General features: G+C 41.6%; 1 protein-coding gene across 1 annotated transcript in view; it reads right to left on the minus strand.

Moving 5' to 3' along the window:
- Window positions 1-854: 854 nt before the first annotated feature.
- Window positions 855-13,681, minus strand: part of LIN52 (lin-52 DREAM MuvB core complex component) — a 70,309-nt gene continuing 57,482 nt past the window's right edge. The window contains exon 6 of the mRNA XM_074998803.1: window positions 855-3,310. Within this exon, the coding sequence (XP_074854904.1) occupies window positions 3,255-3,310 (56 nt within the window). The 3' untranslated portion in view covers window positions 855-3,254. The remainder of the gene's footprint in view (window positions 3,311-13,681) is intronic.

Below are 13,681 nucleotides of genomic sequence, written 5' to 3' on the forward strand. Positions count from 1 at the left end.
GAGTGGTTTGAAGGAGTTAAATATGAATCAGAACACACACTACATGAACTAACCCATGAAGTAACCTCTCTTTTCTTCTTTGACATGTTTCAGAGAAGTAGCCATGTCAGCAGTTTTTGCTGAAACAGACAAGGGGTCTGGTGGCCCCTTACAGACTAACAATTTTATTATGCACAAGATTCCATCAGTTGCACCAAGCCAAAGGAGAGTCTTAAAGATAATGGTGAGGGGGACTTTGCAAATGTTCATGAGGTTCAACTCCTATGACAGAAGGAAGGCGCCATTCACTGAAATGAGGACCTCTTGCTTCTAGATCAAAATTGAAGACTGCATGATTCCAACCATGGCAGTTTGTGAATAGCCCTATTTTAGGAAGATCATGACCACTGAGTTTTTGAGGGACCAACTGTGTTGGGAAATGTGCTAGTTGCCGTAGATATCCACTTGTCTTCTGGCTGAAATGCTGTTTCTTCCAATAGATAAAAAACCAGTAAGTGACCCAATATTGAGACATTTTGGCCAAACTAACGTATTTGTGACATAGGCCTAACATATGACAGCAACTTCCTTGAACAGATATCTACCTTAAAATTATACTCCCCTTGGAAGAAGAGGTGGTTAAAACATTGATGAAGATTAAATTAAGAAATTTTCTAATCATGTATAAACATGCAGTCTTAAATGAAGTAGTAATAAAGGAAGAATACTGGCCATGAGAGATAGAATTTAGGAGCCATATGGAATTGTTCCAGAATATACATCTATAACTATACATTTAGAAGTGGCATGCAATTTGGGTTGGTCACAACTTCCTTATGTCAAAAGACCACTTCAAGAAAACTCACACCATTCCAAAAGCTTTGCACTGATTTATTAAGAACACAGAGCAGATACATTACAATCTTCTGGCTAACACAAAGAATACATGTAAATATTACCAATTAAAAACACATTACTGACTCATTGCTGTACATGACAAAGCACAAAACCAATAAATATCTTGAATCTAAAGCACATACCACTTGCTGCCCTATCACAGAGGGTAAGTACTGGTGAACAGGATGACAAAAGAATGGATTTTTTACATGCTTTGGTACAAACTACTTGAAGTTTGAGTGTCTTCACTTCATAAAACGGGCATGCCCATTTGCAGCAGACTGCTGAGGTCTCTCTCTAGACTTCTCAGCTTCCCACGCCTCATACATTGGAGTGGCAGACCTCCAAACATACAATAAAGGACCAAAATTCACACCCGTCACTTTTGGGCCACACATTCTGTATATACAGAACACATCCAAACTACACTACACATACAAATGTTAATGTTTCCCAACAAACATATAATTTAAAATAAGACTTTCAAAGCTACATCTATGCCCATGCAGATGAGCAAATAAGCAAGTCCTTTCGCGGGCCCTGACTCTGCACTCTCTGCATCACATATTTTTCTATTACCCTTCCTTTCAAGAGATGGAGCTGCTTTAAGCCTCAGTCCTCTGAAGACAGGCATAAAAAGTACCACTGAGCTTAATTCAGTCTATTTGCATGCTCAAAATAAAGCACCTGAGTAAGTCTTTACAAGACAAGGTCTAAATGTGCAAGCTTACTGAAGAGGTGCTCTCTCAATTTAGCCTAATGCTCACTGACAAAACTGAGGCATCCACCACACAGGGCCTAAAAGCAAAGTCTGCCCAGAGAGAGAAGAATGCAATACTTCAAGGAGTCAGTCAGTCAATTAATATGATGTTGTACACCTGCAGCTCTGGTTCAGTTCATACCTCACAGCCAGCTGCAGGGCTGGAGAATGGTTAAATTTAAAAGGCATACATGCTAAAAAACGTGCAAGTAACTGTCAGAGAGAAAACTCTTCTTGGACCAATAGTATACTTTAGCCTTGAGGAACAACCTTGTTTTTTACTGTAGAATACGTAGTTTTACTGGGCAAAAGAAAACAAGCAGAGAGACATAAAAGCTATGCCAACCTTGCAAAGAAATAAAATTAGAAAAAACCCCCCACAAGACTGACACACCGCAATACGTTGTAATAGGAAAGGCACTAACAAGTACTCCAGTACCAGATGAGCCGCAAGGCACTAAGGAGTACTCCAGTACCAGATGAACGTGTAGGAGGATACTAGCTAACCGGATAGTTCTCCCCTTAACGGGGCACACATTTCACATTTGCAGTTGAAGCAAGTTCTGGGGGGTGCTGCTTTCTAATAATGTGGGAAAGTATCAGAATTCCATTTTCAATCATAAGCATGCAGATGCTGTTTATGAACGTTATCGTCATGGAGCTCTCTATAATTTAAAACATTATTGCTCTTCAACCCTATAACTGCCTCCAACACCTCAGCCAAACCTTCACTGAGCTGGATTTGCAAAGTAGGCTGATAGACCTGTTTGTGTCCTGAAAGAAGCCTTCACAAAGACATCTTCTTTCATGATACTGTAAAAAGACGACATCTCTCATTCACTCCATATAATCCATCAGTCTAGATTCAGCAAGAGAACGTACAAATGTTTAGTGTTGAGCTGGAGCTTCCTGTACACATAGCATGTGATGCACGTATTTGTGAAAAGAACAGCAGCAATAGTATAGATAGGACTGAAGATTTCCTTTGATTGCAGGACATCTTTTCCTCCAAAGGGTGTGAGAAGTGTCAATCTAGGACAGAACAAGCTCTGCCTGCCTTGTAAGCAGGGTCTGACTATGCAGATCCAGAACTAACCAACCCTAGAACTGTCAGTCTTTATCCAGAACCCTGCTTACAGCCAGGACAGCAAGGGCACTTTCAAGTATGGAAATTAGACACATGGAATCATTGTTCCTAAGGCAAGATACACACATTGAAGAGCCACTGAATCACCCAGAGGTGCTGGAGAGTGTCGCAAAGACCTCGATTTAATAGATGCTGCCATTGAGAGCAACTGAGTGAGGCCACTAGGGACATATCTCTGAATGGTTTATTAAAAGACTGCTATGTAACTTTGCCATAACACACAACCCTCACCTCCTGTGACAATCTCCCACTGAAAAGTCTCAGTGCTGATGGAATTACTTGTAATCATTGAAAGCAGTGTCTGGAACACAGCTCCTTAGTATGAAAAGCTGTAGAAGCAGTAGGAGAGGTTTGCTTCAGTAGTTGTAGAGCAAAGAGCTTTATCCTTCTCTTTAAGAAATTACCGTATTCAGCTGGATCTGCAGTGAGAGGATCCAGACAGAGATACTTTTGCCCGAGTTTCAGTTTCAGCTACTTCTTTGGTTTTTCCAGGATGTTCAGGAACTTCCCACGAGTCATTTCTCTAGCTAAAATCAAAGGGACAAAAGATTAATGGAAAACAGACAACCACATCATTTTTAATATTTAATCAGAGGACAAATGTATTTATAATTGTGCTCTGGTGCTAACACATAGCTAAGAATATTTTTAAATGAAAAGATAAAAATCTGCACTGCACTTTGAATTCCTGACAGCTTGGAAATGTAGGCCACACATTGGAAACTTCAAAGCTCAGCAATAATACCCCTGGCTTCTCTCATTACATACAAGCTACACTTTCTGTTTTTATTGTGGATAGCCCCATGGTCACACAAAATCTCACTGTGTCTTTGTACCATCAATCTCTGATTGGTATAATCCAGAGCTCCATCGCTTTCTCTCTCTCAAGGCAGTTGTTTCTAGATGCTAAAATTTATCAGAGATTATGGAGCTCTGTCTCAATTTCAGGATTACTGGCCCCTGAATGCTTATGATCTTAAAACAGAAATTAGACAGCATTTTCTTTCCCACTTGGCAGTGTTAGTCTCTGGATGTTGCAGTATAATGGGGTTTATATTCCCTCAATGCAGTTCATCTATGGAGGGTGTAATAAAGTAGAGTTTATAGAGCTCTGGTCTTCTCTCTTTGCACTGTCACTTCCTAGATATTTAATATAGCAAGGAAAGGTTTCTCTCTCTCTCTCTCTCTCTCTCTCTCTCTCTCTCTCTCTCTCTCATTTTTGGCACCATCAATCTCCGGTTGCTGTGTTACAATAGAGTTTATACAGCCACTTTCCTGCACGAAACATTTCTGACTGGTGAGTACATAGGCTCTGGCAGAGCCACCCTAGTACAATCTTTGTCCCACAATCGCAACACAAAATTTAGACAGCACAATTAGCGATCGAGCTCTGGGGAGAGGGGTTTACTCTCCTTTTCAGCTTTTTTTGAATAAAAGCGTAAATAAGCTTTGTACTGGTTAGAGTCTCCTGATTGAAAACCCAGGAACATGGAGTCCTTAATTCACAGAACAGGTACAGGAGCAGTGCAAGTTTCCTACACCAAACAGAGAGAGCCATAAAAGGAATGAGATGAGATTTTAGTCTCTATATGGCCCATTCCTAGAACAGGAAAACCAACAAGTAACACATGAGCTGGGGATGGATTTTGTGACATAACCACTTGAACTCAACAAAAACCTGACTGATTTCACAAAAGCTACTAAACACCTGTCAGGTAACATTTGGTCTCTACTCACCTGGCTGATCAGAACTCATGTCCTACCACTTGAAGAGCTCAGAGGCCACTCTCAACTTCTCAAACTAGCTAACCTCGACTTCCCTACCTGAAAGCTGTATCCAGTAACTGGATGTTTCTGCTAACGCCATCAGTGAAATAGTTAATGCTGATGGTTAAACTGGCATAGTTAGGTTTCAGAGTCTACACGCCATTGAAATGAACAGGACATCTCAGCCATCAGAGCTTTTGTTTCAGACTGCCTGCAGACTCAGTTATATTTGGTTCATGTTTTCATTCATGATGGCTAAATATGCCTTTCCAAACTTTGAAACGTGGGTTCTGGAGCACAATTCCAGGGCTGAGGAAGTGCAGAATACATGGGTTCCTCCCCGTATACGGATGAACAGTATCCTTTTCAAAGAACTGGACTGGGATTCAGGGCATATGGGATTATTCCCAGCTCTGTCCTTGATTCACTTTGAGTCCAACCATTTACTCCTTTTCTTTAAAGCCTCAATTTCCCCCACCTACAAAATGGGTGTCATAATAAAAACAGCTCTCTGCCTTCCAGTGTGTTAACATTAATAAAGCATAAATAAAGTATCAATAAATCAGACTCATGAATGGAAGGAGCTAGTGAAGGAAAAAGGCCTTTTATTTTTGTTTTTAATTGTATTGTTAAAACACAAAGAATGTGATTAACAAAATGTAAGTTTTCTAGAGGTTTCCATTTGAAACGGACTCCTCAATCGCTAGGAGATCCCTGACACTGCCATACTTCATATCACCCACAGGGTTGTAAAATGCTATTGTGGAGAAAGCACAAAACCAAACTGCAGCATTCTCGGCTGATAGAGTGGCAAGATTTCCTAAATGCCAGTCCCATATAAGAGATATACACATGTATGACAATTCCGTTCCCCACAAAGAGGGCTGTACCCTATAAATCAAGCTGCGAGCATAGACTCCTTCTGTGCTCTGAGTGAAATTACTGTGGGTTGGGGGTTGCGCCAGAGCACGTGCCCTCCTGTTCACTTGTCATCGGAGATGTTAACATTTCTGATTAATTCACAGACCTCTCATTTTATTCTTCATTCCTTTATCCTTGCTATCCTGCTCTGCTGCAGCTTAAGATTCTTGCCCTGCTACAATAATCACCGCCCGCTCTCCTCCCTCCCCCCAAACCTGGTGAAATTGTTTAGTGATGCCAACCGCGCTTTTAATTTGCAAGACATCAGACACAGAGGTAATTTATACCAACATCTGTTCATTTCTGACTTCTGAAACAAACTCGCACATGCTGCTACAAAATCCCATTAGGAGCAGGAGGCAGCCTTCTGCTATTCTGTATTCCTCTTCTCCACACATGGGCTGCAGCAGGGCTCTGTTTTTAAAGGAATGATAGGAAACTAAGAGACGGGCCCTGCATATTTGTATATTTATAATGACTGGCATGAACTACAGCCCCATAGTGCAAAGAAATCCCTGTCAAACTGTAAGGGCAAGTTTCCACAAATATTTACATTTGTGTTTTCCCTGCTGTGCCTGACGTGTCTGATCTCCCCAAGAATCATAGTTCAGTGTATTCCTGGTAAACACAGGACCAATCAAGATAACAAGATGCTGAGTTTAAATATCTTGCCCAGTCCCTTTTTAAAATCTGCTTTAGTCTTTCCTGAACATGGGTGTTCCATGAACAAGTCTCCACTATTAAAAATGCTTCTTCTTTCCAGCAGCACTCCACGTCTTTTCCCAGGTTGGCATCTTGGAGTTGTGTGGATAGCCGTACAAGCTGGAGAATGAAGAAACCACCTCTATGTTTTAAATGTGAATGCAGACAAAGACTGTTAAAACCTGTCAAAGGGAACAGGAGAAGCAAGTCGCCTACTAGGCAGAGGTGGATCTTTTAAAAGAGCTGGACAAAAATTGTACTAGAACCCCCCACTCTGGGATATTTTGAAATGGATGCTTAAACCAGGTACTTGTCTAGTGGAGGTGGGAGGGGTGTGTGTCTTAGCACAGGTTTCATCTTCCCAGCAAACAGACAAAGAGTCGGTGCAGCATAAAACAGAAACATGAATCTCTATGTCAAGTCACAATTTACAACCCTTCCTATGCTGTGCATCTATCACTACAATAGAAAATCAACAATGGATACGATTGCAATAGCCTGGTTACAAATTAATCTCCTCAGTTAGGTGGGGAAAGGAGGCAAGAGTTGAAGACCACAGAAAAACACCATTTTAAGAGGTTATCAATGGGGGTTACAATAAGAGTTGAGTGCTTAAATGGACTCCCATTTCCTCAGACCGCCAAAAGAATGAACACAGAACTGCTGTAAATAACAGGTACCCTGACCCAGGAATTAAATTATCTGCCTGGCAGTAGGTGGACCTCAGAGCATGTATTGGACTGGAGAGGTCAGGGAGGAAAAGGGAAGCTGATTTCCACTTGCTGGGAGGGTGGAGTTAGGTTTAATATAATCTCCTCTTTAGAACTTCAATCCCTCAATCCTGCATTTAGCCTTGTTGCCTTGTGCTCCTGTTCTACTACAACTGTCCCCAAACTGCCTCCTGCCGTAAATTTTGTGGCTGCTGGCTGAAAAGATTCAGTGGCACAGATTGATTTCTTACAAGTGAAGAGATGAGGGATTACCAAAAGCAGCCCTGGCTAACAAGATTGGGTACAGAATCTCCTGCTAGAGCAGCCCACTCTGCCAGCAGTTTGCATCCTTTCACTATGACATATGGGTTTCATTACACAAAGATTTTCCTGATTTTAACTTTGAGGCGATTACATTGGAAACTCAGAGCCATCTTTACATCTGTAGCAATTTAAAAGGTTAAGTAACTTTTTAATCAAATGACAAAAACTCATAATGTTTTGCCTCCAATCCAAAATGAAAACTGCTGCTCTGGATGTTCCTTCTAGTGACAATTTAATTAGAAAGGAACCCTCAGCTGTAGCTGGAGGTTCATTCTCATTGGTCCCCAACATCTCATAAACAGCCTTCTCATGCTTATGACAATATAATACAGACCATGTCACAAGGTCTGGATAGCCAGGAAATAATGGAAGATTACTGCAGTAAAACCAGTAATGAAATCAGTGGCTTACACTTATATAAGCAACTTTCACCCAGAAGGATCCCAAAGTCTCTCTCTCTCTCTCTCTCTCTCTCTCTCACACACACACACACACACACACACGTGTATTATATCCATACACAAATATACAAACAATGAATGGAGATACCTGTGAAACATTTATCACATTATTTTTATCACAAACCTTTGGCCTTTACACCTGCCCTGACTTATTTTAGTGTTCCGAGCTTATGAGCTGCTTCAAACTGCACATATTGAAAAATGAAGTCAACTTGTCAAAGGAATATTTCCTCCTTTCTTCCCCCGTGGGGTCCCCCCGCACCAATTCACATCTCAAAACTATACTGGATTAAGACATAGGAAAAGCACAGTCTTGAAGCAGTAACAGGGCTAAACTTAAATATTTTGCTGCTTTTCAGGGTTGGAAACAGACTCTCACCACCCCCACTCCTCAGAAAGGGGGTGATCTTCTCAGCTTCCCAATGAAGAATACAGAAATTGGCTTTAGCCCGGGAAAAACCTGGAGATACCAGAGTTGGAATATATGCCTTTTTTGTAAAGAAAGGCAATTTTAGACAAATTTTAGAGTTAAAAAAAAATCTGTTGTAGTTTTCCTCTTCCTCAGAGTCCCAAACAGTTTGGTTTCTGGTAACTAAAGAACCTGTCCTCCAAGATTTTTAAAAGGGCTCAATAAAATTGTTTTTTTTTTTTAAATTACTGATTTAGTGCTCTAATAGGTTTTCTTCATATCACAACATACTTGTACTCCAATTGTGGCACACATTTAAATATTTTAGTATCCCTCCTTCTTCATCCCCTTGCTGATTGGTTTCTCATATGTTGCCCTGATCTAATTCACTTTCATATCATCTTCCTCACAGTATTCTACTGATTGCTTTTAAAACATACCCCATTTCCTAGGGTCATTTTGTCTCATAGACCAACTCAACTAACACACACCTAGGTTCGTTTTTTTCTAGGTGCCCATCTTGTAGCCAGCTGTCCAGTTAAATTATTGGGCTCTGATCAGATGACCAGTCAACATGAGGAAGTTAATAAATGAGATGGTGTTTGACTGTAGAACTACTTTATCACTACTGGGATGGGAAAACCGAAGTACTTTCCCTTGACTGCAAATAGTAAGAATGACCAGACGAACTGTTCAAAGCTGGAAGAGGCCTACTTTGAGTGAGAATGGAGCAGCATGCAGTAATTTTTAGTTTATTTGTCAAGATTGGTTGTAACCAGTTTCTCTTGGACTGAGTAGACAGGTTTAGGGTAGAAAAACACAACCAATTTTGGGTAACACAGAGGACCCTGGGAGAGGTAACTCATGAGCAACGGCTAAGAGTCTTACTTGCTTTAGCTTGCAAAAGCCAATGGCAATTCACCTTTTGGCTGGACTCCATTATTAGCACATCTGGGAAACACTACAGGGACAGTACTGAGGAAAACAGGGCATCTACATGACAATCCTCCACAGGAGAGACATACAAAAAACCCATATGCAACCTATATACAAAAACAAACTAAACCAGCAAACTAGCTGAAGATTACTGGACTAACCCTAAAAAGACAACAGAATGGCTTATCAGCCCAGGTTTACAGGACATTGTTTTCAAGGCAAGTCAGGTCAGCCACCGTGCTGCACAATCTGATGACGTAAGAGAAGAGCCCTTTACTCTCTGCTTCCAGATGATCTTAGGCTCTATCCTACCATGCATGCTTATAAGTGGGAAGACTAGATTCCACAAGTCTCATCAATACCTGGCCCATGTGAGGAGTTTGGCCTGCTCCAGCCCATCCTTCACAGTACATAAAAAGAACCCTGACTGCTCTGCTGACCCAATTTCTCCATGATATGGGTGCCTGTAGGGTGCGAGAAGACTTTGTAACGGTCAAAAGTGCAGTCCGACCCCTCTGTGAATCCTCAGGAAAATTCCAAACAAACCAGTCTGTGCAAGGTGAAAAGCTGCAAAACAACTAACCCTGCCATGACAACAACCGCAAACAAGGCTTGCTTGCCAAGACTTCAAGGCTATGCTGGCAGTAGGCCACAAGAAGTAGTGATAAGAAATGCATAGGCAATTTTAGGCAATCTTATGTTAATGAGTTCAGCTTTATCAGCTAATGTTAGGAGGCCTGTTACAGAGCCTCTCCCCGAGCGAAGCTCCGACGCGTCGGGTTTTCCCCCACTGGTGACTGAGGCGTCTCCGGGGCTCCCGTCGTGGGTGTCACGTGCTTTCAATAAACCAAATATAGCACTCACCTTCTGGGTGCAGCTTCGTTTCTGGGGAACCCGAGCCTGGTTGGCTACAGTGCCAGATAAACTTAGTGTCCTTATGTGCGTGTACCCATTCAACAGGCCCAATGCAGTATTTAGTTGGAGGGGTTATTTCTGATGAACTGTGATTAGCAGATGCCATCCCAGTGTCCTTCACAGAGGACAGAGAGCAAAGCCATCTGAAATTTGCCTATGTTCAACCTGTGCATAAGAAACCATCTCTGGACACAGTATCTACCCAATCAATTGCTTCATCCAGATGTTCCTTCTGGCAGCGGCTCAGTCTTTGGTTGGTTGCCTTTCTTCAGGAGCAATCTCTTCTCTGATAGCACCTTTTATTTATGGATCTTAGAGCACTCTGTAAACAAATGTACTAAGTTTCATAATATCCCTGTGAAGCCAAGTACTTTCATTCCCATTTTACAGAGGAAGTAACAGCACTTTAGAAAGGCGAAGTGACTTACACATACCAAGTAGCAAGTCAGTAACAGAATCAGGATACAGCAACGAAGGGTCCTGTGGCACCTTACAGACTAACAGAAAAGTTTTGAGCATGAGCTTTCGTGAGCACAGACTCACTTCATCAGATGCAGCATCTGATGAAGCGAGTCTGTGCTCACGAAAGTTCATGCTCAAAACTTTTCTGTTAGTCTGTAAGGCGCCACAGGACCCTTCGTTGCTGTTACAGATCCAGACTAACACGGCTACCCCTCCGGTACTTGAGAATCAGGATAAGAGGTTAAGAATCAGGACTTTCTCTTTTCTTAAAGCATGAAACCCCACTCTGATACCCTTTGCTTTGGTTCTGTCCATGTAAGCACTACATTGTGACTGACAAATGATCTGTTAAGTGATGGATCAAGACTGTCCACACAGATACTGCTGCACCTATCATTTGTTTTTGATTCAAAGGGTCAGGAAGCAATTATTGGTGATGGCCAAATAGTCCATATAACAAATTACACACGAATACATTTAAGGTCCTTTACAAGCTCCTTGTGATTCCCCACCCCCAAAAGGTAAATGTTTTATAAATAAGCTATTTCTCTCTGTCAAGAGTTTATATTCTTTCCATTTCCCCACTGGATCTCCCCGCTAACCTGCCTACTCAACAGCCCACCAGCTCTAGATTCCAGACACATCAAGCTGCAGAATCAATGCTCGAGGGACTTCAAATGTCTACGGCTCTGGACACTGTTGACTCAAATACAGACAGTTAAAGCCAGACCAGATATAAATCTGCAGTAAGGGGCAGTGACCTCTCAGCGCAGGCCCAGGAAGCCACTAAGATCTAGTCCCAGGTCACAAACATGAAGACCATTTAGCTACTCTGGTTCAAGTGACGTAAACAGGAAGATGAAACTCCTACCGCACCTCCCATTTCAGGAGCTGGCATCAGGTAGCATCCTATGAGGGTGAAGGCCTGATCCTTTTGACCCTCGGAGCAGGGAAAGAGTTACATCTCCTCTCGGTGAAGCCAATAAAAACCTCTCTTGATTATAATTTAGATAAGAGCCACTGGATTGAATAATAATGTCTGAAACTCCCCTGGCTGTTTCACCTTGAGACGTCCATCACTGGGTTAAACATGATGCTAATTGCATTTGGATTGATTAATTTCTCTCACTCCTGTCTATTCGAATAATGCTTAACAAAATAATCACAGCACCCAGAGCCAAATCTTCTTCGTCAAAGGAATGAAGCCATCAGAACCAGCAGAGATGAAAGAAATGAAGATGACCCGTAATTACTGCTACGGTGATATCATTACCATATTATAGAAAATGAGTGTATGGGGAGGGAGAGCGGGGGGCCTACGATTATTATTTATTTTTTAATGGAACCTTGCGTTTCAAGAATACAGATCTGACACAGTGGAGCATTCAGAAATACGGAACTGAAAAAATATAAATCTCATGCATTAAATTGCAAAATACACTCAACACTGAGACTCTAGATACATCAAGTGTCTTGTGCTATGTGCTGGTGTTATTCACTCCACTTTTTTTTTTTTTATTCCAGTAATACTTTGTCTATGACTAGCAGAGATTTAAGATGCCTATCTCCTCACAGAAATCCTCAGGTTTCTGCAGGAGCACTCACCCTTACTCCTGACGTTAACCATGATATTGTTTTGATAGTATACAGGTGGCCTTGTTTCAAAGCCTGGCATTCAGTTTTTAAACTATAAAACCCAGCTCGTCAAAGGGAAGCTTCTCTGCTAGAAACAGTTATTCTTAAATAATAATTCCTCATTGAGCAGGATGTAAATTCAAGTGGGAAGGCAGACTAGAAGATGACTTTAAATCATCCATTATTGTGGTTCCACACAGGTATCTAGTCCAGAAGAATTTACACTAGGATTAAAAATAGTTATTTTCCAGCCTAAAAGGAAGCCCTTCTAAGTGCTCTATTCTCCAAAATACACTACCATACCCTACTCATTTAAGTAACAAAATAACCTGGCAACTGGGTAAGATCTTCAAACACCTATGTTCTACAAGTCTAATTGTGGTTTATACAGTTCATTTCTCTCACTGCTTGTTATGTCTGCCTCAGTCTCTGACTGAAGACACAAAATACACAACCAATGGCTTTACTCCACAATACACATTTTAAGCTAAGCTCAAACACACAAAAACTTCACCTGCCAATAAACAAACAAAAATAAAGAACTGAGACAAGGATCTGAATCATGAAACTAAATACAGAAAAATTATGTTCAATTTGCTTTTGAAGATGGAGACACAAACTAAAATATGTACATCTGATATTAAACTAATACATAACCCATTTCAGCAGGAAAGGTGAGGATTTTTTCCTCTGAGTGCTTGTGATAAGTGCCAGACTGATTTCAGCGGGCCTAAGCTCCTCACGTGATCTGCAGATTAGGCACAGGATGGGCTGGCTTTCTCCAAAAGATGTACCTCACCCCCACCTACCTCTAGGGCAGCGATGTTCTTCCAACATTTTAACATGATCTCTCAACATTTTTCCAACTCAGTGGGTGTGCCTACACTTGCATTCCTCTTTCGAAAGGGGTATGCAAATGAGGGAAACTGAAAACGCAAATGAGGTGCAGATTTGCATATTTGGCACATCATTTGCATGTTCTTATTTTGAAACAGCTTCTTTCGAAAGAAGAAAACCAGTGTAGACGCTGCTCTTTCGAAACTAAACCCCATCTTCGAAAGAATCCTTCTTCCCTTTATTTAATGGGCAGAAGGATTCTTTCGAAGATGGGGTTTACTTTCGAAAGAGCAGCGTCTACACTGGTCTTCTTTTGAAAGAAGCGGTTTCGAAACATGCAAATGAGGTGCCAAATATGCAAATCCGCACCTCATTTGCATACCTTTGTCAAAAGAAGAATGCACGTGTAGACGCATCCAACCTGTGGCAAAACATTACCCGTATAAAGCACCTTCTTCTCTCCCACCCCTCCTGTGCAGAATCTCTCTCTTCCACAGGTACACCCAAACCCATCAATCCTTCTGCCATCCCCACCCAAATCCATCAGTGCATCCACCCTCAACCATTTGGCCCGGTAACACTTGATCTAGCAGGCTTTCCCATCTCGGCACTTCATGGAAGCTTCTCTAGCTAGTGTCTTCTCTACCTAACAATCTTTGGTGGCAGAAGCGAAAGCAAAGAGATTGTACTGAGGCCTCTGGCTGAGTGGGTCCCCACTGGTATTGGGCTGAGGGAGAGTGTGGCTTCAAGGGTACTTTTTGATTCCTGATATGAGCAAGCATCCCCGTGGAGGAAGCTGGAGTGCATACACTGGAGATT

This window comes from Carettochelys insculpta, chromosome 6 (assembly GCF_033958435.1).
Source record: "Carettochelys insculpta isolate YL-2023 chromosome 6, ASM3395843v1, whole genome shotgun sequence".
Taxonomy (NCBI): Eukaryota; Metazoa; Chordata; order Testudines; family Carettochelyidae; genus Carettochelys; species Carettochelys insculpta.